Genomic DNA, 24,611 nt, shown 5'->3' with positions numbered 1-24,611 from the left:
AACTGGAGAGGATCTGCAAGGAAAAATGGCAGAGGATCCCCAAATCCAGGTGTGAAAAACTTGTTACATCATTCCCAAGAAAACTCGTGGCTGTACTAGCTCAAAAGGGTGCTTCTACTCAATACTGAGCCAAGGGTCTGAATACTTATGACCATGTGATATTTCATATACATTTACAGTATTTCCCGGCGTATAAGACGACTTTTTGACCCCTAAAAATTGTCCCAAAAGTCAGGGGTCGTCTTATACGCCGGGTACGGCGTGTGCAGGGAGCGATCCTGCATGTCCGCGTGTGGTTCCCAGGGTCTGGAGCAGAGGAAACTCTCCTTCAAGCCCTGGGATCCATATTCATGTAAAAAATAATGAATAAAAATAAAAAACATGGATATACTCACCCTCGGACGGCCCCTGGCTCACAGTGCTGCTAGCGTCTGCCTCCGTTCCTTAGGTATGCAGTGAGTGAAGGACCTTCGATGACGTCGCGGTCAGGTGACTGGTCACCTGACCGCTCATGTGACCGCGACGTCATTGAAGGTCCTTCACTCACTGCATACCTAAGGAACAGAGGCAGACGCTAGCAGCGCTGTGAACCAGGGGCCGTCCGAGGGTGAGTATATCCATGTTTTTTATTTTTATTCTTTATTTTTTACATGAATATGGATCCCAGGGCCTGAAGGAGAATTTCCTCTCCTCCAGAACCTGGGAACCACACGCCGTATAAGATGACTGGGTGTATAAGATGATCCCCGTCTTATACGGCGGCATATCCCAAATTCTATATTTTATATGGAAAAGTTGGGGGTCGTCTTATACGCCCAGTCGTCTTATACACCAGAAAATACGGTATATAATTTATACAATGTGATTTTCAGTTTTTTTTTATATTCTATCTCTCAATGATAAATTAACATACCCTTAAAATTATATACTGTTCATATCTTTGTCAGTGGGCAAACTTACAAAATCAGTAGTAGATCAAATACTTATTTCCCCTACTGTGTATATGAATGTATATATATATATATATATATATATATATATATATATATATATATATATATATATTTATACAGTATATATATATACCGTATATACTCGAGTATAAACCGACCCGAGTATAAGCCGACCCCCCTAATTTTGCCACAAAAAACTGGGAACACTTATTGACTCGAGTATAAACCTAGGGTAGGAAATGCAGCAGCTACCGGTGAATTTCAAAAATAAAAATAGATGCTCCATACCGTTCATTATTGCCCCATAAGATGCTCCATATAAAGCTGTGCCACATATAATGCTCCATACTGTTCATTATTGCCCCATAGATGTGCCATATAAAGCTGTGCCATATAGTGCTCTGCACCATTCATCATTACCCCATAGATGTGCCATATAAAGCTGTGCCATATAGTGCTCTGCACCGTTCATTATTGCCCCATAGCTGTGCCATATAGTGCTCTGCGCCGTTCAGTATTGCCCCATAGCTGCCATATAGTCCTTTGCACCGTTCATTATTGCCCCATAGCTGCCATATAGTGCTCTGCACCGTTCATTATTGCCCCATAGCTGCCATATAGTGCTCTGCACCGTTCATTATTGCCCCATAGCTGCCATATAGTGCTCTGCGCCGTTCAGTATTGCCCCATAGCTGCCATATAGTCCTCTGCGCCGTTCATTATTGCCCCATAGCTGCCATATAGTGCTCTGCACCGTTCATTATTGAACCATATCTGCCATATAGTGCTCTGCACTGTTCATTATTGCCCCATAGCTGCCATATAGTGCTCTGCGCCGTTCAGTATTGTCCCATAGCTGTGCCATATAGTGCTCTGCGCCATTCAGTATTGCCCCATAGCTGCCATATAGTGCCCTGCGCCGTTCAGTATTGCCCCATTGATGTGCCATAGAAAGCTGTGCCATTGCTGCTGCTGCAATAAAAAAAAACGCCATACTCACCTCTCTTGCTTGCAGCTCCCGGCGTCCGGTCCCGGCGTCTCTCCGCACTGACTGATCAGGCAGAGGGCGCCGCGCACACTATATGCATCATCGCACCCTCTGACCTGCACAGTCAGAGCGGAGAGACGCCGGGAAGATGGAGCGGCGCCGGGAAGATGGAGCAACGCCGGGAAGATGGAGCGGCGCCCGGCGTGTGGAACGGGGACAGGTGAATATTACATACTTACCTGCTCCCGGCGTCCGGCTCCCTCTGCCTGTCACACGGTCTTCGGTGCCGCAGCCTCTTCCTCTATCAGCGGTCACCGGAACTGCTGATTAGAGAAATGAATAACTTCGTTATACCAAGAAACAGAAAGATGATCGGCACAGAGCTTCACTATAGCGCAATTGGAGATTCGCTTAAACGATCTGTTTCAGAAGGACAGATGAGGTCTCCCTTACTGTGCGCTGCGGGTGGTGCTATGCAATCGTCAGAGTTTTGTACAAGACCATATAATGAGAAGAAAAATGATGCAGCACTCACCCTTGCGCTTCTTCCAAGTGTGCTCTTTATTCAGCAAAACATACTATACATAGTATGAACCGGCATACGCAGTGATCTGTGAGGGAGCGGGAGTGAGGAGAGACCGGACGACGGCCGTTTCGCGCTACGGCGCTTCTACGGGTCTTCTATGGGAAGTGGAGCCGCGTATTCATTTCTCTAATGAGCGGTCCCACGTGACCGCTGAAGAGGAGAAGAACTGCAGCGCCGAAGACCATGTGACAGGCAGGGGGAGCGCCAGGACCGCCGGGACTAGGTGAGTATGCCTCAGCGCCCTCTCCCCCTCACCCGCCGACCCTGCCGCCCACCGTGACTCGAGTATAAGCCGAGAGGGGCACTTTCAGCCCAAACTTTTGGGCTGAAAATCTCGGCTTATACTCGAGTATATACGGTGTACATATATATATATATATACACACATACAGTAGGGAAAATAAGTATTTAATACACTGCCAATTTTGCAAGTTATCCCACCTATGAAGAATTTAGACGTCTGTAATTTTTCCTGTAGGTACAATTCAACTGTGAGAGACAGAAACTTAATATTTTTTGCTGAAACCTTTGTTTGCCATTACAGAGGTCAGACACAGTTCTTGGCCAAGTTTGCACACACTGCAGCAGGAGTTTTGACCCACTCATCCATACATATCTTCCCCAGATCTTTTAGGTTTCGGGGCTGTCGCTGGGCAACATTGAGTTTCAGCTCCCTCCAAAGATTTTTGATTGGGTTCTATTTGGTCTGCAGACTGGCTAGGCCACTCCAAGACCTTGAAATGATTCTTACGGAACATTCCTTAATTCCCCTGGCTGTGTATTTTGGGTCATTATTATGCTGGAAGACCCAGCCATGACCCATCTTCAATGCTCTTACTGAGGGAAGGAGGTTGTTTGCCAATTTTTCACAACACATAACCCCATCCATCCTCCCTTTAATACAATGCAGTCATCCTGTCCACTTTGCGGAAAAGCATCTCCAAAGTATGATGTTTCTCCCACCATGCTTCACGGTTGGAACAGTGTTATTGGGGCTGTACTCATCCTTTTTCTTCCTCCAAACACTGGCAGTAAATTTAATTCCAAAAAGTTCTATTTTGGCCTCATCTGACCACATGACCTTCTTCCATTCCTCCTCTTGATCAAACAGATGGTCATTGATGATATGAACTTCAAAAATGTTTGTTGACCTGGACATGTGCTGGCATGCGCAGGGGGGACCTTATGTGTCCTGCATGATTTTAATCCATGACGTTGTAGTGTGTTACTAATGGTAATGTTTGGCAATGTGGTGCCAGTTCTCTTCAGATCATTGACTAGCTCCGCACATGTAGTTCTGGGCAGATTTCTGACCTTTTTTCAGATTCATCCTTACCCAACGAGGCTAGATCTTGCCTGGAGCCCCAGAGGGAGGAAGATTGACAGTCATCTTGTGTTGTTTCCATCTTCTAAATTTTCCAGCAGTTGTTTCCTTCTCACCAAACTGCTTGCCTATTTTCCTGTAGCCCATCCCAGCCTTTTGCAGGTCTACAATTTTGTCCCTGGTGTCCTTAAATAGCTCTTTGGTCTTGGCCATGGTGAAGAGGTTGGAGTGTGATTAATTGAATGTGTGGATAGTTGTCTTTTATACAGGTAACACGTTCAAACAGATGCAATAGGTAATGAGTGCAGAGTAGGAGGGCTAAAAAACTAACAGGTCTGTGAGAGCCGCCAGAATTCTTGCTGGTTGGTTGGTGATCAAATACTTATTTCATGCAATAAAATGCAATTAAATTACGTAAAAATCATATCATACACTGTGATTTTCTGGATTTATTTTCTAGATTCTGTCTCTGACAGTTGAAGTGTAGCTTTGATACAAATGACATACCTTGCCATCCTTTGTAGGTGGCAAAACTTGCAAAATCGGCAGTGTATCAAATACTTATTTTCTCGTCAGATCCTGGGTTGTCATGCCAACCCATCGTGGTAATGTGGCAGGAGTGGCGATGGGTGTGGTTTGTGACGTATTTCCAGAACGTGCATTATAAATGCATGTAAACTCGACAGCGGCATTCATCATATTAACTGCCGTGGGTGGATCGCAATTCCACCCTCGGTTGTTAGGGGCACATGACAACTGATCAGATTGGCTGTCATGTGTCTGAAAAGGTGCAGGAGGGGAAGGGAGGTGAGGCGTGGCTTTTGACTTCGGTTATGCTCATCATTTGACGTTCACTAAACCGAAAGTCAAAAGGTTTGCGCATCTCTACTCAGGACCTGGATCCCCACTGATCTGCTTGAAATAAAAGGGCTGTAAAATATTATAAAAGTTAAAAACGGTTTAATTTTTCTTTTAAGAAACAAATAATTTAAAAAAAACTCAAGTAAACACAAAACTAATATTACTAATAATCACAATAAAACACAAAATAAAGAATATAACAAGAAGTTTTTTTTACAAATCCATCTGTATGCAGTGGACAAACCTGCAGCTTGACATTTTAAGGCATGCAGCAATGGAACTGTAGAATGCGTTATATGTTGTGGAAAAATGAATAGATATAACCCATAGTTTAGATTTGTGTAAACATTTTATGATGTTCTGGGGTTTTCTGTTTAGTCTTTTATCGTAAAACAGATGAAAATGCATAATTAACGTAAATGTTTTTTTTTTCATGCTCAATCTTCGGAAGCACCCAACTGTTGTGAATTCCGCTCTTGGGCTCCCTCCGGTGGTTGTAAGTGGCACTTTTGTGAGTTCTGCTCTTGGGCTCCCTCTTGTGGTTTCTAGTGGTATGGCTGCTCCTTGCAGTTAGCTGTCATCATCTGCCTCCACTTATCGTCTCTTCTGCGCGGCTATTTAAGTCTGGCTCTATCTTCAGCCAGTGCCACTTGTAAATGGTTCCTGGTTGGATTCACATCTCTTTGGAGTTCCCTGTTATCCTGACCAGTTCAGCTAAGCTAAGTTTTTGCTTGCCCTTTTCTGTCCATAGATTGTGGACTTATCCATTCTGTGCTTTCTATGTTTGTCCAGCTTATCAGTGTGAATTAATTCTGTCTTGCTGGAAGCTCTGGGAGGCAGATTTGCCCTCCACACCTTTAGTCAGGTGTGGAGATTTTTTGTAAACTCTGCATGGATTTTTGTAGTGTTTTATACTGACCGCACAGTATTCCATCCTGTCCTATCTATTTAGTTAGACTGGCCTCCTGTGCTCATCCTGGTTTCATTCTCTGTATGTCTTTTCCCTCTCCACTCACAGTCATTATTTGTGGGGGGCTAATCTATCCTTTGGTGAATTTCTCTGAGGCAAGATAGCTTTCCTGCTTCTATCTTTAGGGGTAGTTAGCTCTTAGGCTGTGACGAGATGCCTAGGGAGAGTTAGGAGCATTCCACGGCTACTTCTAGTGTTGTGTTGAGCTTAGGGACTGCGGTCAGTACAGTTACCACTTCCTTCAGAGCTCGTTCCATGTTGCTCCTAGACCACCGTATCATAACAGTACAAGTGGCCAAAAATGAATTAACTGCATCTCAAAAGAAGGAAAATAAAGTTCTGAACCATTTTTTTTTCTGTGCTCTAGTTTGTCTTTTTTTTTTTCTTTTCCTCTTGATATCTGGGTGGTTCAGGATATATGCTTTGGCATGGATGTTCAGGGTTTGTTTTCTCGTGTGGATCAACTTGCTGCAAGAGTACAGAGTATCCAGGACTATGTTGTCCAGACTCCGGCTTTAGATCCCAGAATTCCTACTCCTGATTTGTTTTTTGGGGACAGATCCAAGTTTTTGAACTTTAAAAATAACTGCAAATTGTTTTTTGCTTTGAAACCCCGTTCTTCTGGTGATCCCATTCAGCAAGTAAAATTCATCATATCCTTGCTGCGTGGTGACCCTCAAGACTGGGCTTTTTCTCTTGAAACAGGGGATCCGGCATTATTGAATGTAGATGCATTTTTTCAAGCGCTCGGATTATTCTATGACGAACCTAATTCTGTGGATCATGCGGAAAAAACCCTGTTGCCTTGTGTCAAGGTCAGGAAGCAGCAGAGTTTTACTGCCAGAAATTTAGAAAATGCCACAAGGAAAAGAATAGCCTATGCATAAATAAGCGCACACCTAAATATATAAGAAACACAATCTTTATTATAGACATAAACAAGGACAAAAACACATAAATCCATTAAAATCAATTAAAACCATGTGGAAAAAACCACCCTTCCCCCTGAGAGAATGATATGACCAAAGTGAGGTCTAATCCCGCATACAAAAGTATACACCAAAATCACACACTATAGCATATGGATATAGACAAGTGCAATACAATAACATATAACTGATACCTATCCAGCAATATAGCGCACATGGGGCGTCCCTGTCATAATCAATCATAAACCATAAAGGAACAAATAATAACAATTGCTAAAGGACCCTAAATGCAGAAATATTGGTTGCTAAAACTAGCAGCAGCAAAATATCCATATAGCTGGGCATGAAAATACATCCACAAAGAAAGAGGATATGGGGTCACATGTGTTATATGTTATTGTATTGCACTTGTCTATATCCATATGCTATAGTGTGTGATTTTGGTGTATACTTTTGTATGTGGGATTAGACCTCACTTTGGTCATATCATTCTCTCAGGAGGAAGGGTGGTTTTTTCCACATGGTTTTAATTGATTTTAATGGATTTATGTGTTTTTGTCCTTGTTTATGTCTATAATAAAGATTGTGTTTCTTATATATTTAGGTGTGCGCTTATTTATGCATAGGCTATTCTTTTCCTTGTGGCTGTGCTGTTTCTATGCATTTTTGCAGCACCCTATAGAATTTATTTAGTTATGTTTATTACTTTTCTTTAGATATATGATTTATATATAGGCAGTGCACCTGTGATCCTTTGACCTGTTGAAATTTAGAAAATGGTCTGTGCTCACTAAATGGAATGAAGAGGCTCTGGCTGCTATTTTCAGAAAAGATCTTTCTGAAACCCTTAAAGATGTTATGGTGGGCTTTCCTACGCCTGCCGGTTTGAGCGAATCTATGTCTCTAGCCATTCAGATTGACCGGCGTCTGCGCGAGCGCAAAGCTGTGCACCATATGGCAGTATCCTCTGAGCAAAGTCCTGAACCTATGCAATGTGATAGGATTTTGACTAGAATAGAACGGCAGGAATTCAGACGTCAGAATAGGCTGTGTTTTTACTGTGGTGATTCGGCTCATGTTATCTCTGATTGCCCTAAGCGTACTAAGAGAGTCGCTAGGTCTGTTACCATTAGTACTATACAGCCTAAATTTCTCTTATCTGTGACCCTGATTTGCTCATTATCGTCCTTTTATGTCATGGCATTTGTGGATTCAGGCGCTGCCCTGAACTTAATGGACTTAGAATTCTCCAGGCGCTGTGGTTTTTCCTTGCAGCCTTTGCAGAGACCTATTCCTTTGAGGGGTATTGATGCTACACCCTTGGCCAAGGATAAACCTCAGTACTGGACACAGATGACTATGTACATGGCTCCTGCACATCAGAAAGATTGCCGTTTTCTGGTGTTGCATAACCTGCATGATGTTGTTGTACTGGGATTTCCATGGTTACAGGAACATAATCCGGTGCTGGATTGGAAAACTATGTCGGTGACTAGTTGGGGTTGTCGAGGAGTACATAGTGACGTTCCTTTGATGTCAATTTCCTCTTCCCCCTCTTCTGAGGTCCCTGAGTTTTTGTCGGATTTCCAGGATGTATTTGATGAGCCCAAGTCCAGTTCCCTTCCTCCGCATAGGGACTGTGATTGTGCTATTAACTTGATTCCTGGTTGTAAGTTCCCTAAGGGCCGACTTTTCAATCTGTCTGTGCCAGAGCATGCCACCATGCGGAGCTATGTTAAGGAATCTTTGGAGAAAAGGCATATTCGGCCCTCTTCGTCACCATTGGGAGCGGGTTTCTTTTTTGTTGCTAAGAAGGATGGCTCCTTGAGACCCAGTATTGATTATCGTCTTCTTAATAAGATCACGGTCAAATTCCAATACCCCTTGCCTTTGCTTACTGATTTGTTTGCTCAGTTTAAGGGGGCTAGTTGGTTTACTAAGATTGACCTCCGAGGGGCATATAATCTTGTTCGTATTAAACAGGGTGACGAATGGAAAACTGCATTTAATACGCCCGAAGGCCATTTTGAATACCTTGTGATGCCATTTGGGCTCTCTAATGCTCCATCTGTGTTCCAGTCTTTCATGCATGATATTTTCCGCAATTATCTTGATAAATTCATGGTCGTATATTTGGATGATATTTTGATTTTTTCTGATGATTGGGAGTCTCATGTGAAGCAGGTCAGGATAGTGTTCCAGATCCTTCGTGATAATGCTTTATTTGTGAAGGGGTCTAAGTGCCTATTCGGAGTTCAGAAGGTCTCTTTTTTGGGTTTTATTTTTTCTCCCTCGTCTATAGAAATGGATCCTGTTAAGGTCCAAGCTATTCATGACTGGATCCAACCCACATCTGTGAAGGGTCTGCAAAAATTTTGGGGTTTTGCTAATTTCTATCGCCGTTTCATTGCCAACTTTTCCAGTGTGGTTAAGCCCCTTACTGATTTGACGAAGAAAGGCGCTGATGTTACGAATTGGTCCTCTGAGGCTGTTGAGGTCTTTCAGGAGCTTAAACGCCGATTAACTTCTGCCCCTGTGTTGCGTCAACCGGATGTTTCTCTTCCTTTTCAGGTTGAGGTCGACGCTTCTGAGATTGGGGCAGGGGCCGTTTTGTCTCAGAGGGAGTCTGATGGTTCTTTGATGAAACCGTGTGCTTTTTTTTCCAGAAAGTTTTCGCCTGCAGAACGCAATTATGATGTCGGCAATCGGGCGTTGTTGGCTATGAAGTGGGCATTTGAGGAGTGGCGACATTGGCTTGAGGGAGCTAAACACCGTGTTGTGGTCCTGACCGATCATAAGAATCTGATTTACCTCGAGTCGGCCAAGCGGCTGAATCCTAGACAGGCTCGATGGTCCCTGTTTTTCTCCCGTTTTGATTTTGTGGTCTCGTATCTTCCGGGATCTAAGAATGTTAAGGCTGATGCCCTCTCTAGGAGTTTTTCACCTGATTCTCCTGGAGTCCTTGAGCCGGTTGGCATTCTTAAGGAGGGGGTGATCCTTTCTGCTATCTCCCCTGATTTGCGGCGGGTGCTTCAGGAATTTCAGGCTGATAGGCCTGACTGCTGTCCAGTGGGGAAGCTGTTTGTTCCTGATAGATGGACAAGTAAGGTAATTTCTGAAGTTCATTGTTCAGGGTTGGCTGGGCATCCTGGGATTTTTGGTACCAGAGATTTGGTTGCTAGGTCCTTTTGGTGGCCTTCCTTGTCGCGCGATGTGCGTGCTTTTGTGCAGTCCTGTGGGACTTGCGCCCGGGCCAAGCCTTGCTGTTCCCGCGCTAGTGGGTTGCTTTTGCCTTTGCCGGTCCCTGAGAGGCCCTGGATGCATATTTCCATGGATTTTATTTCGGATCTTCCTGTTTCCCAGAAGATGTCTGTTATCTGGGTTGTTTGTGACCGGTTCTCTAAAATGGTCCATCTGGTACCTTTGCCTAAGTTGCCTTCCTCCTCAGATCTGGTTCCATTATTTTTTCAGCATGTGGTTCGTTTGCATGGCATTCCGGAGAATATTGTGTCTGACAGAGGTTCTCGGTTTGTCTGTAGATTTTGGCGGGCCTTTTGTGCTAGGATGGGCATTGATTTGTCTTTTTCTTCGGCGTTTCATCCTTAGACTAATGGCCAAACTGAGCGAACTAATCAGACCTTGGAGACCTATTTGAGATGCTTTGTGCTGATCAGGATGATTGGGTGTCTTTCTTGCCATTGGCCGAGTTTTCCCTTAATAATCGGGCTAGTTCGGCTAATTTGGTTTCACCTTTCTTTTGTAATTTTGGTTTTCATCCTCGTTTTTCTTCTGGGCAGGTTGAGCCTTCTGATTGTCCTGGTGTTGATTCTGTGGTGGACAGGCTGCAGCAGATTTGGACTCATGTGGTGGACAATTTGACGTTGTCTCAGGAAAGGGCTCAACGTTTTGCCAACCGCCATCGGTGTGTTGGTCCCCGGCTTCGTGTGGGGGATTTGGTTTGGTTGTCTTCTCGTCATGTTCCTATGAAGGTTTCTTCTCCTAAGTTTAAGCCTCGGTTTATTGGTCCTTATAAAATTTCTAAAATTATTAATCCGGTGTCTTTTCGTTTGGCTTTTCCTGCCTCTTTTGCCATTCATAATGTTTTCCATAGATCTTTGTTGCGGAGATATGTGGTGCCCGTTGTTCCCTCGGTTGACCCTCCTGCCCCGGTGTTGGTTGAGGGAGAGTTGGAATATGAGGTTGAGAAGATTTTGGATTCTCTTTTATCGAGGCGGAGGCTTCAGTATCTTGTCAAGTGGAAGGGTTATGGCCAGGAGGATAATTCTTGGGTTGTTGCCTCTGATGTCCATGCCACCGATTTGGTTCGTGCTTTTCACTTGGGTCGTCCTGATCGGCCTGGGGGCTCTGGTGAGGGTTCGGTGACCTCTCCTCAAGGGGGGGGTACTGTTGTGAATTCCGCTCTTAGGCTCCCTCCGGTGGTTGTAAGTGGCACTTTTGTGAGTTCTGCTCTTGGGCTCCCTCTTGTGGTTTCTAGTGGTATGGCTGCTCCTTGCAGTTAGCTGTCATCAGCTGCCTCCACTTATCGTCTCTTCTGCTCGGCTATTTAAGTCTGGCTCTATCTTCAGCCAGTGCCACTTGTAAATGGTTCCTGGTTGGATTCACATCTCTTTGGAGTTCCCTGTTATCCTGACCAGTTCAGCTAGCTAAGTTTTTGCTTTGCCCTTTTCTGTCCATAGATTGTGGACTTATCCATTCTGTGCTTTCTATGTTTGTCCAGTTTATCAGTGTGAATTAATTCTGTCTTGCTGGAAGCTCTGGGAGGCAGATTTGCCCTCCACACCTTAGTCAGGTGTGGAGATTTTTTGTAAACTCTGAGTGGATTTTTGTAGTGTTTTATACTGACCGCACAGTATTCCATCCTGTCCTATCTATTTAGTTAGACTGGCCTCCTGTGCTCATCCTGGTTTCATTCTGTGTATGTCTTTTCCCTCTCCACTCACAGTCATTATTTGTGGGGGGCTAATCTATCCTTTGGGGATTTTCTCTGAGGCAAGATAGCTTTCCTGCTTCTATCTTTAGGGGTAGTTAGCTCTTAGGCTGTGACGAGATGCCTAGGGAGAGTTAGGAGCATTCCACGGCTACTTCTAGTGTTGTGTTGAGCTTAGGGACTGAGGTCAGTACAGTTACCACTTCCTTCAGAGCTCGTTCCATGTTGCTCCTAGACCACCATATCATAACACCCAACTCCCTGCATACCAGCTTCTTGCCTGCCAGCGGGTGGTGTGCTCTTGAAGACTGACAATTCGAGACTGGAGCACAATTGAGCCACTGAGCACTCTCTGGTGTTGCAAGCAGTAGCAAATTTGCATCTGTAGCAATGGAGAAGTGTAGGAGCACTTGCTCTCCCTGTTAACTGTAGAATACAACTTTCAACATTATCTCCTGCAAGTGCTGATCGTAGCGCGATCAGGGGACCGTGATGTGAGCTGTGTTCACTTCAGCGCCCGATGCCAGGGAACAGCGCAATCAGTAATGCTAATTCCCAAGCACTGGTATGTGTCACAATGATGACACAGGGATGTCATCTGTGTGTCATCAATGTGCATGGGTGCAGGACATTTTGCAGCCCGTGCTGCTACTGGAAACACTAACATTTTAAACAGCCCTCAGTGAACTTGGTCAATTACCGAACTTTGGCCAACTTTGCAGATTTTTAGGAAACATGCTCGGGAATCTGAACACGAATCCAATTGAGCTATGTTCCGTCAGATTTTGAGATTGGCGAACGTTTTCCCAACAAGTGAACCCATCTCTAGTCCTGACACCACCACGATCGATTAAAAACACTTGTGCTTCTAGAGTTGCTCGCTTACAAAGTTTAAATGTGATGGGAAGTACAGTCGACGAAATTCCACTTCTTTTAAAAAGTCACTGTAAGCTGTATTTTCTCATTAAAAATGACATTAGGCCTTATAAACATTGGAACAGTGCTTCTTTCAGCAGGAGTGAAGCTATAAGAGGAGCAGATATAGCAGTTGCACTCAGGCCCTTGCATCAGGTGGTCTCAAAGGTCTGCTATATAAGAAAATAATAGTATACATGGTAGTTATGGGGTCTTATTACATATAATGCATTATAATGCATTATGACTTCACGTTAAACCTCTGATTATCACTGCAGTGATTTCATGTTTTATCAGTGACACAACATTAAACAAGTTGCTTTGGAAAAGAGTAAGAATCTACTGTACAGTAAATAAAGAAGCATATTTATTTTCCTCGCATCTTAATTTGTAACCACAGTATTAGTGGTGTGCCATACCATGGACAACGAGGGACCATTCTTCATCAGAGGAAACCAATGGATACCAAAAATGTATCCAAAAAGCTAAAATTCTGAAAAACCAAGTTTGCTTTAGGCCACGTTCTCACAATCAGTATTTGGTGAGTTTTATACATCAGTATTTGTAAGCCAAAACCAGGAGTGGAACAATCAGAGGAAAAGTATAATAGAAACATATGCACCACTTCTGCATTTATCACCCACTCCTGGTTTTGCCTTACAAATACTGATGTAAAATATTGACCAAATACTGAACGTGGCCTTAATGAAATACATTAATCATTTAAATAAAAGCTAAATCATTGATTACATTTTTTGCTAATCTGTTTATTATAAATTACATTATTATTATTAGTAGTAGTATTTTTATTATTTTTTATTTTAAGAACAGGTTTTACTTTAGTTTGATTGAAAATTTGTATTTTTCCCTATTTCCAGTATATATTTATTGCACAACTGGAATGTTCTGTATTTATATAGGTGCGTTACACTTTTCAGACACTATATCATTAGACAGAACTGAATGTTTTTGTACCATAGACATAACTACTATCGTTATCAATTGTAAAAAATAATTCAGATCATTACGAATCATTTTTATTACTACAATTGTAGCACACAAATGGTTGTGAAGGCCATGGCTGTGTAGGTATCTCTTACAGAAATAATGAGGGTTTTATTTAAAATGTAAAATTATTTGTTTTTTAATTATTAGTCTAATATCTTGGTCCAGAAACGACCAACTCATTGGTTATTATTATTAATATTGATCCGATTGCTCTGAAATTTGCTAAATCCGGTGAATCATGCACACCACTGGGCAATGTAACCAGCACAGTCCCAAATATTTCATTTGTTATCCTGTTTCTCAAGACTCATTGAAGCCCAGCACTTTAGTGAATAAGCCGGTTCCCTATAGAACTCCCCCCTTTTATTATCTAATTCAAGTCTCCAGTGATGATCAGATCGTAAGCCAACAACCCCAGATCTCTTCTTTTGTTGGGAACACATAACTGGAAAGGTTAATGAGAAGAACATAGCAATTGAGTAGTGGGAGGCAGAAGAAGGAGGGAGCGAGCGTGGAGATGATGCAGGGACGGTTGAAAACCTAAAAGCTGACAGATGGGCCGCTTTCAATTTGCATTCCCCTGAGAAGCCTTCAGCAAAGCTATACCTTCTGATCCGACTAGGGGTAAGAGGCTGTGACAAAGCAACAAGGGCAGCACACAAGAGTTTCCACCAATACTAACACTGATCCACCAAGCAACTACCTAACATAAAAGTAGTCTGCAATTATATGGCTTTATATGTCGCTCGTCTCACCAGAAGTTCACTTTTACAATATTCTCATTGTATTAATTGTAGGTGCATTATGGGGAAGATGGGATAAAATTTGCGTATTTGCATATGTAGCACGTCCATAACATACTTCCATTATTGTTCTAGCCCTCTTTATGAGTACTGGACCCTGCGACGGTGCAGAATGCCATTTTGGCAGCCTATATTCAGTCTATGGTCTAGTGACCATACTTAATATATAAGTGTAAGTTCACTTTATAGTCAGTACATGATTAGGGGTTATACTGCATATATTGTTTTCACTCGGATGATGCAGTGTATCTAATACAATAGAACGATTTTACTGATATAATTCATACACCACAACAGCTGGCTTTTCGCTTTATAGATCTGCATACCATGTACGGTATATTTTTCAAACCTGTTGTAAATATCCCTGTTCTCCTGAATCTGGAATAGTTTTGGTCCTGAACCTCTCCGTTCCTGAGATATGGCTCCCTCTTCCCTGTATGTAAATCTAGTCTTGTTATCCTAGTGGCCATATGTCAGGAAAGGAGAGGTGAAGTAGCAAAAGATAAATAAATAAAATAACACCAGATTCAGAACATTGGAATTTAGATAAAGTAAAAGAATTACAGATTTATGGAAAATGATAGACCCTCTGCCCCCTCCCTGAAATGAAGCATCATAAATTACCTTCATTTAAGGGGCTTGGCTCAGCCCTGAGTGATGTGCACAATGACAGTGTGTTCGCTTGCAGGCTCAGATCAGCATTAACGAGCCGACAACAGAGTGTGCGTTCTCAGAATGCCTAGCGTGCGGAACAGTAACGTCACTTCATACTTTGTCACTGGTCTCTGCATACCAGTTATTCTGATAACACTCTCTATTGCTGGTTACTGCTGATCTGCTCCAACAAGAGAGTGCACTGTCATTGTGCACATCGCACAGAGCACATTGCGTACGGCTGAACCTAGCCACTGAAACAAGTGTCACTGATGATGCTTCATTTCAGGAAGGTGGAAGAAGCTGCATCAGAGAGCGCAGTCTCTGCCCGCTGATGACGCTTTGTTTGAGTATCCCAGCAGCATTGGGATTCTCAAGCAAAGGATCATTGAATAGAAAGTGGAAAAAAAGAAAAGCACTTAGATACTGTTAGGGAAATTTTTTATACAAGTACTGTATATAAGAAAATAGGTATTTAGAATGAAAGTTTATTTGACCTACGGACTACCCCTTTAAGGAGTCCTCTTCTCACATCTTACAAAATGTCCTGTGTTACGAAAATTTGTAATGAGCAGTGGGGCAATGTTTGCTTATTTTCTGTTCACTCATAACTTCTATTATAATCAGTGCAATAACACTTATGACAGATCCATTGACTTATGATGGGTTCATTAAGTAAATGTGACTTTTTACAACATGATAATCTGAATCGTTTGAAATGTTTCCTAGTTTTATCTGTTCCAGGGAAAAAAAGAAGTGATCATCAAAAAAGTCATCTTTTCAGCTACGGCGGCGCATGCCATCCAAATTGGATCTGAAAAGCAAGTCTTTGTGGACATGAAAGGAGAATGTATCCATATGCAACACCCACTAGGGCCGTGGGGTGCTGGGAACCAGGTCGGACTGTTCTTAAAGGGGTGGTCACGGCAGCAATGACCCGGTCTGTGGTCCTGGGCGTGCAATAAAAGGGATGAGGGAAATGTTTGTAGGGGATTATTTGTGACGCCACCTGTGGTGTTCAGCTAGAGATGGTCGACGCCGGTGGTGTTGCAGCTGAGATGGTTTGACACCTCACAGGTGGAGCAGGGCCCCAGAGCTACCTGAACAGTCTATTAGGGGTTGTGGATGTTGGGGTGCAAGAATAATTGGAGGGCACAGGGACTGTAGTTTCTTTACCTTTAATTGTAGGTGCAGTCCGGAGCACAGGTAACAGGTAGTATTGGAGATCCGGGCAGCCTGGAAGCAGTTCAGAATTCCCCTAGCCAGGTGGGGTTGGAAGCCTCCCTACTGCATTGCTGTCTGGGTTCCTGATGCTTGTAGTTCTCCTCAAGTCCCTCTCTGTCTGTCCACTTAGTGAAACGCTACCTGCATGGCTGACAGCTTGAGCCTTTTCCTGGTGTCACTCCCTCGTGGTGACTCCGGGCTCTGGTATGCGGCTGTGCCTTCAGGTGACAGTTGTGGCCAAGAGATCTGCATTCTCCTGCCCTCCGGATTTGGCTGTGGGGCCTGTAGTTCCCACACAACCATGGACTCCGGTGTCCACTCTGTTGCGCTCAATCCTGGGGTGAGCTCAGTCGCATCTCCACTCCCAAGCTCTCCTCACATGCTTCCTCTCCCTTCACTGTCTCACACTGAACTCACTAACCCCGCCTCCAGGCCAGAACTTATAGGGAAGCTACCCTGAAACTGGGTTTAGAGCTTCCCCTTCTGGTCTGGAGTCAGGAAAGGTGTTGTATGCAAGCGTACCTGCTAAGGGAATCCTTTCTTGCTTCCAGGCATGGCATCACCCACTGTGAGGGAGGCAATGCCAATGTGGCAACCAGACTCCTGGGATGCCACACATACAGAAGACAAATTTGTCATTGAGGACTTTGGGAAAGCTGATTGACAAGTCTTAAAAGTATGTAATATAATGAATATCACTTTCTACAAAGGACCCAGCGATTCCTCACTTGGGTCTTTTTTGAGTCATAAATCAAAACAAGAGTGTTAGCAATAAAGTGATTGAACGTCATGAAGGAACTGTCCCGAATTGTAGCAGGACCAAAGAGCTCTGGCATTGGGTGGTAATCGGAGTTCAGATGCAAATAGTGTCACATGCCTGCATTTAGAGTTAGGGGAAGTGGCAGATAAAAGACTTGTAAAGACTGGGCACTCAATTCAGAAATGTTGCTGCAGACACAGCCGTGGAACAGATGTGACTGCCTTAGGACAATAGGACATAGATGAGAGGCACGAGCAGAAACACAGGCAAGTGAGACAAAGGGAAGACAGGATGACTTGTTAGACAGAACGCACGACTAATAGCAGTTCCATATGTTCTCTTCCACCAGTTGGGTGAAAAAGCCTCTGTCATAACACTGCAGGCTGTTTTCTTACAGACCCCACTTCTCCATAGTCACCTCCACTGCCCCATTGTTGGCATCATGTGAAGCTGGAAAAATTAACCTGTTGCAACCATCTGCTCAAAGTTTAAAGAAAAGAGACAGATTTACAGAGCTAAACATGCTATTTGCAAATGCTTATTACATGGGGGAAAGCTCGGTGGTTTCCTTTAATCGCTTGTAATTTATACTGAATTTGTGGCTATTTTCTGTTTAGGGTTCAAAAACTAGCCGTGTTCATGAAATTATAAGCATATCACAACGGTGACGACCTGGAACAATCAGATTATATCAATGGAAACAGTGTAAAAAGAAAGATGGTTTAAAGGGGTTGTCCAATATACCGTATATATATTTTTTTTATAAAAGAAAGTATAGAAACAGGGAATGTAATACAATATCAAAATAGTTTTAATTCATCTGATAAATGTTTGTGAACTGTCCAGTGATGTAATGACCATGCATCGGTCTCGTGTCATAGTCATCACTACTGCAGACAGTCATTGGCTGCAGCGGTCACATGCACGTGGTCGGCACATCTTCACGCAGAACAGATGACAGAGTCAAATGGGATTACAGAAACGAAGGGGAATTTATCTGGAGTCATTTTTGTTATTTAACCACATCACCCTACTTTAAAGGTACATTTTTAAACAAAATCTGGACCACCCCTTTAAGGTTACGTTCACAACAGGTTTGCTTTTTTTTTTGTAGTGAAAATGTTCAATATTTACTTGGTTATAACTTATTTTGGAGCCAAGGAAAGTCCTGTTGAGTAAATGAATTATATTTTAGTTATAAAAAAGACTAAAAACACCGAACATGTAAACATAATCTTTTCACAGGACATGTGGCTCCGCTTTAGTTATTGTATCAGGGACTTGTATAAATGGTGAATTCTTGTGATCATAATGACATTATTGGAAATTAAAGTGAGCCTTTAGTGCTGTATCTAACATTGGGCCGTAATAGCGACAGGCTACCTTATAGCAGAGAACGACACAAATAGGTAGACACCTGTCAATCAAGACAAGTATTTTGCTTGGTTTAAAAGTATAAGCCAGTGCCCTCCCCAATGGCTATTTCTGAGCTCAATGAAACAAGCAAAATATCCTTAAAGGACAGGATTAAGAAAAACAAAAAAGTGAATGTTTCTAAGTAAGTCAATTCCACAATTAGTGTGTTTAATATCACAGCGAGTAATATTCACTCACAATCTTATAATTAACACCAATTCTGCAGAGTTTATTCATTTTCTTATTAAGGACATTTTGCATTTGTCATATCTGGGAGCTCATATAATAATATAAAGTTATGATGGTTATTTAATAAATCCCTGACAATTCTGCAACGTGTAAGATTTGGACAATATGAACATTTACAGCGATGGAATTGCCTTTCAAATGTTTCTCCGCGCAGATGGTATTAGTGGTATTGGGGAGGAAAGCGTTAAGAGCTGTAGCAAAAAAAAAAAAAAATAGAGGGACAAGACCACCAAAAACTGGAGCGCTGCCTCCTGAAGGGGGCTGGGCTTAGATAACAGCCTTAGTAAAGTGAAAGGAGCTGTGAATGTGCAGAGGTCCCACACACTGGAGCTGCAGACGGTCAGCAGGGAGCTGTCCAGCTATTCCTGAGCCTGAACTCGGGAGACAGCGGCATCTTAGAAGGACTTGTGGAGGAGCCGCACATCTGCAACTTTACTACATAAGGGTAAGGCAAAAACAACTGTCACTGTACTTTCCTTATATTTCCTTTTTTATATTATTATTATTAGTCTGTGTATATAAAAAAAACACTTTACATACTGTACATTATAAAGGAATCACAGATTGTTTGGATGCTGTTGCAGTTTCATTGTACCTTATAAAATAATGTCAAGATCTCTAGATCATTTTACCAAGACTCCGTAGAATTTCAAGCAGCTAATTATGAACTGAGAGCATCAAATCATATGAAATAGTCACTTATTACGCTTTGCCATCATATTCCGCATCACCATCACTGTCCCCACTGGGGCTCACAATCTAAACCCCCTATCAGTATGTGAGGAGGAAACCGGAGAACCTGGAGGAAACCCACGCAAACACGGGGAGAACATACAAACTCCTTGCAGATGTTGTCCTAGGTGGGATTTGAACCCAGGACCCCAACGCTACAAAGGGTCCTGCTGCCTACCTTCTCAACACTACTTGCTTCAGGGGAAATTTTGGAATTCAATTCAATTAGTTCCTCCATATATATATATATTGACAGTTTCGTTAGATTTGGTAGACTAAGGGTTACTAATTATTTGGAAGTGATCTTACTATTCCAATACCAGTCCATGAGTAGCTGACACAAAATAATTGGCAGAGACAGAAAACGTAGAAGATATGTAAAGTTTTATAGGAATAGACTAACACAGAGAAGGGGCATCAGGAGAGGAGCTGGTAAGGGGGTGACAATAAGCCTCTCTGTAGTGGCTGGGGTATTTAAATGCTAAATATTTGCCCCAATGGCTATTTGGGACTTTGGAAAACTTACTATTATATGGTAGATAAATATTTGCTCCAGAAACTAATTGTGATTCCGTAAAACCTACTATTATACGATAGATATGTTCACACGTGTTAGAATATAGATTGATTTCAGTAAATCTACACTTAGGTGTTTGGAAACTGTATAAATAGCCATTGTTTCATAGATTGGCAATGTAAGAAGTGCTCACTTTAGTTTTGGGAGCAGCCAGATTATTAAAAAATGAATCTCCTGTTTGCTTATAGTGTTGAATTTTATTTTCTCACAGCACAATATATTTATTACCTTTTAAAAATGACCAGTTTTGCTCATAAATATTCATTATGTAGGAACATGATTTATATGAGTTCTTATTAGTTGGTGTCACTTCAGCAAAGTTAATTTTTGCCAAAAGGGTTGAGAGCTCAGAGTGCTGATTAGATAAACTAGCGATTGGTCACAGTTACTGTACAACTTATCACCATTTCCAATGTTATATATGAATTATAATAGCAATCAAACCAATGATCAGAAGCTTCCATGGCAGCTGTTGGTCATTCTGTGATAAAGGGATCCAGAGAAAGCATCCAACATTACAACCATACACCAGAATGGATCACTACTTATATCACATTTGATGGCAGCTAATTGTGTAATATTTATAAAAACCCTCATAGGAATAACTCTATAGCAAGTCACACCATCAAAATGTCAATCAATCATTGTCCAATAGGAGCCCATTATCTTGTTGTGTAATATCAAACTCTAGTCTGGAGCGCCAAATATAATTGCAATTCAATTTTTTACATTGGAAGCTAATGAATGTTGTCATTCTTCATAGTTTCTATATAAATTGATGCTGGATCTTTTGTGGTCCATGATGTACACTCTCTATAATCTCCATGTTGTATATGGTCATTATTGAAGGAATGCTTCTACTAATCTCTACTGTACAGCAAGCTCGCCCAAATTTAATCTGGAAAAAAGTGATAGAACATGCACAGATTATAGAGAGCAGCAACATGAGCCATAAGTGGTGCAATATTTGTGGATAAACAGTTTACTAACGTAGAAAATTCTTTTGGTTTGTTGTTTATTGCAGGAGTCATATTAGGCGGCTGAGATGTCTGAGATAGTCAGTGTTCATGGGTGGATGGAAGAGGCTCTAAGTTCTCAAGATGAGATGAAAGAAAGCAGTCAACGACAATCTACGTATGACATGTTATCAGGTCTCAGTCATGAAGAACATGGAAGCATCGATGGAGAAGAAGATGAAGAAGAAGAGGATGATGGAGAAAAGCCAAAGAAAAGAGGTCCAAAGAAAAAGAAGATGACCAAGGCAAGGCTTGAGAGGTTCCGCGTACGGAGGGTAAAAGCTAATGCCAGGGAACGCACCAGGATGCATGGACTAAATGATGCATTGGATAACCTAAGGCGGGTCATGCCTTGCTATTCTAAAACACAAAAGTTGTCAAAAATTGAGACACTCAGACTGGCAAGAAATTATATTTGGGCGCTATCTGAGGTCCTGGAACGAGGTCAAACTGCAGAAGGGAAAGGGTTTCTGGAAATGCTCTGTAAAGGACTCTCACAGCCTACTAGCAATCTAGTAGCTGGCTGTCTACAATTAGAACCACAGCCAATGTTCCTGGAAAAACATGAAGATAAGTCAAGCATTTGTGACTCATCCCTTGTTTCTCATGCTTACAGTTACCACTCTCCTGGTCTTCCAAGTCCTCCTTATGGTAATATTGAAGCACATCACTTGCACTTGAAACCTCCAACCTTCAAAACTGTTGTGGACCCAATGGTAAATCATACCTTAAATTGCACCACACCTCCGTACGATGGTGCCCTTACTCCTCCACTGAGCATTAGTGGCAATTTTTCATTGAAACAAGATGGATCACCAGATTTGGACAAATCCTATGCATTCCGGTCACATTATCCTTCCCTTGGGCTTAGCGGTTCTCATGGTCATGGTTCACACTTTCAAACTGCAGTTCCCAGATATGAAATACCCATTGACATGGCCTATGAAGCATATCCACATCATGCCATTTTTACTGAGTAAATTATTTCAGTGTAATGCAACTTGTTACTTGACTTTATACAAGTATGAGGAAACCAGAACTTGTATCTTCTACTTTTGGGCATAATAAGAAGCCACCATCACCTTAAACCGCCTCGGACTCCTTAGTATAATTTCCAGATATTTCTGTTGTATCTGTGAATTTGGATATCTGTTGCATATTGATTTTAACATATTTGCTATCTCTGAATGGCCTAGTGCCAATGGAAAATGTATGACTTTGTATGCCTTGTGTAGGAGATATGATATTTAACCATTCCTATGCCATACAGTTGCACACAATTTAACATTTAAAGCACAAAAAGTATATTCTCATGTCCCTTTATAATCCTAGTTTGTGGAGAATATTTTAAAATAGTACTAAATGAGGAACAGACAACATTGTAAAATTGCATTTAGTTTGTGATGAAATCACAAGACATAACACTTAGTCATTGCACAAAGTTAATGAACTGCACTTTGTTGTGTGAAAAATTCACCATTTATTTCAACGTGACATTTATTTCATTGACGCTGAATAATCAGACCTACAAAAATGATCTGAGCGTGTTTCACAAAGACCTCGGCGTGGGTCAAATCCTCGCACGTGTACGATGCTGGAGGAATAAAGTCGATTTCACAACTTTTTTAACTCCTAAAAAGTCAGATAAATCCGCTTAAAACGATCTGCCATAACTCTCATGGTTTCAGAAAGTGCGAAAGTCTTGATAGTAGTGTGAGTCGAGCCAAATAATTTACTGAAATGATGTATAGTAACTATGCTAAGTAGAAATTATGTCGTTATACATTGAAAAGCAAGAGAAAAAAAAAACACACGCCAGTGGATCGACTGAATATAACATGAAAGTAAAGCACATTCTTATTTTTATTATTTATTTTCTTGCAATGCATGTTAAATGATGTGTAAAATTGGAAGCGGAACCCATTTGTTGTTTTAATTTAAGTTTTATACATGTTATGTTTGTCTTCTCTTATATTTTTATTTATTTGTTTTTACTCTTATGTTTAATTTATATTATTTATTTTAATTTATTTTTTTTGCACTTCGTGCTGTTTCCTTGCAGCTCCTTGAACTGTTCTTTGGATATGATCTAGAGGTGAAAATGTTAAATGAAGGTTCTATAAAGGGGGAATCTAAGTACGATAAATATTTTTTTTATAGATGTGATATACAAGTTAGACCAAGTATTGGAAGCCTAAGGCTACTTTCACACTAGCGTTAACTGCAATCCGTCACAATGCGTCGTTTTGCAGAAAAAACGCATCCTGCAAAAGTGCTTGCAGGATGCGTTTTTTCCCCATAGACTTGTATTGACGACGTATTGCGACGGATTGCCACACGTCGCATCCGTCGTGCGACGGATGCGTCGTGCTTTGGCGGACCGTCGGGAGCAAAAAACGCTACATGTAACGTTTTTTGCTCCTGACGGACCGCTTTTTCCGACTGCGCATGCGCGGACAGAACTCTGCCCCCACCTCCCCGCACCTCACAATGGGGCAGCGGATGCGCCGGAGAAATGCATCCGCTGCCTCTGTTGTGCAGTGCGTTAAATGCTAGCGTCGGAATCTCTGCCCGACGCATTGCGACGGGGAGATTCCGACGCTAGTGTGAAAGTAGCCTAAGGTTACAAGGCTACGTTCTCACGTTCCCACAATGAGCTTTTGATGAGTTTTTGATGTTTCAGATTTTCTGCACCATTTCTTCACCCAGTAAGTAAAATAGGTTACTAGTATTTTTTCAGAAATATACAGCGTAATAAACTCATCAAAAACTCATTGTGTGAATGTAGTCTTAATATTTCTTCATGTGTCAGAGAAGTGTCTCCTGTGACAGTTTCAGATGGCCATAAATTCTCAAAAAAATATCATTTTCAGTCTCCAAACAGAAAACAGGTACAGACATATTACGAACACTATGCAATTTGTATTATTCTTCTCATTGTTCTTTCTTCCTACAGAAATTACAACTTTATGTTCCCTCATTTCCTGTCTTCTCTCTTTTCTTGCAACCTGTGCCATTTTCTAACCTTCTGTTCCTCCCCAATTAGAATGATGCATTATATTTTGTGTAAATGACATTAGATATACATGGGGGTGTTCTTATTCTTGGGGATGAAACCAGTCCCATTGACAATCCCTGAGAACTCTGTTTTATACTGGAAATAGGAAAAGTTTTATTCTTTTGTAAAGAAGTTAAAAAAAAGCATTTTTGACACCAATAAATTTGTGAAACTTGTTCATTGTGGTTCTGTGCTATTTCCTAGAATGACGTCTGCTATGTGGGTTAGTGCCATCAGTGCTGCTATTTAGCTACCTTGGGTGTGTGCCAGGTGCCAGCTGATTGTCTCCCACACGGATCTGGCACCATGATATGCTTCTATCACAATTAAAATAACATGTTAAATCAGGATAATGCATCAAGCATTGGGCTGGGCTCAAATCCTGTGCAAAAATCCAAATATACCATGCTGGGGATGTGAAATTGTGCCTCATGGCCTAAAATATGTGCAGATATTTCAGAAGTGATATTTTTATTATTTATTATAATCCTATGAACTTTTCATTACTATACTGCTGTGGATTTTTAGTGGGAAATTCCAACTTATAACATAACCCATAGGATCCAGGGCTGGACTGGCCATCTGGCAATTCTGGCAAATGCCAGAAGGGCCTGTCTGGTCATGGGCAGCCTTGTCTGCT

General features: G+C 41.8%; 1 protein-coding gene across 1 annotated transcript; it reads left to right on the top strand.

Moving 5' to 3' along the window:
• Positions 1–18,894: 18,894 nt before the first annotated feature.
• On the top strand, positions 18,895–24,149 carry NEUROD4 (neuronal differentiation 4). The gene is made up of 2 exons (XM_069758691.1): positions 18,895–19,033; positions 20,922–24,149. Exon 2 carries the CDS (start codon positions 20,943–20,945, stop codon positions 21,891–21,893), a length of 951 nt encoding a protein of 316 aa, XP_069614792.1. The 5' UTR covers positions 18,895–19,033; positions 20,922–20,942; the 3' UTR covers positions 21,894–24,149.
• Positions 24,150–24,611: the final 462 nt, after the last annotated feature.

Source organism: Ranitomeya imitator, chromosome 3, assembly GCF_032444005.1.
Source record: "Ranitomeya imitator isolate aRanImi1 chromosome 3, aRanImi1.pri, whole genome shotgun sequence".
Classification (NCBI taxonomy): domain Eukaryota; kingdom Metazoa; phylum Chordata; class Amphibia; order Anura; family Dendrobatidae; genus Ranitomeya; species Ranitomeya imitator.
The sequence above is the reverse complement of the archived record's forward strand: the minus strand, read 5'-3'. Positions and strand labels throughout refer to the sequence as shown.

Excerpts from the sequence above, each read along its gene's own strand:
- NEUROD4 (XM_069758691.1), top strand. The coding sequence starts at position 20,943 with ATGTCTGAGATAGTCAGTGTTCATGGGTGGATGGAAGAGGCTCTAAGT.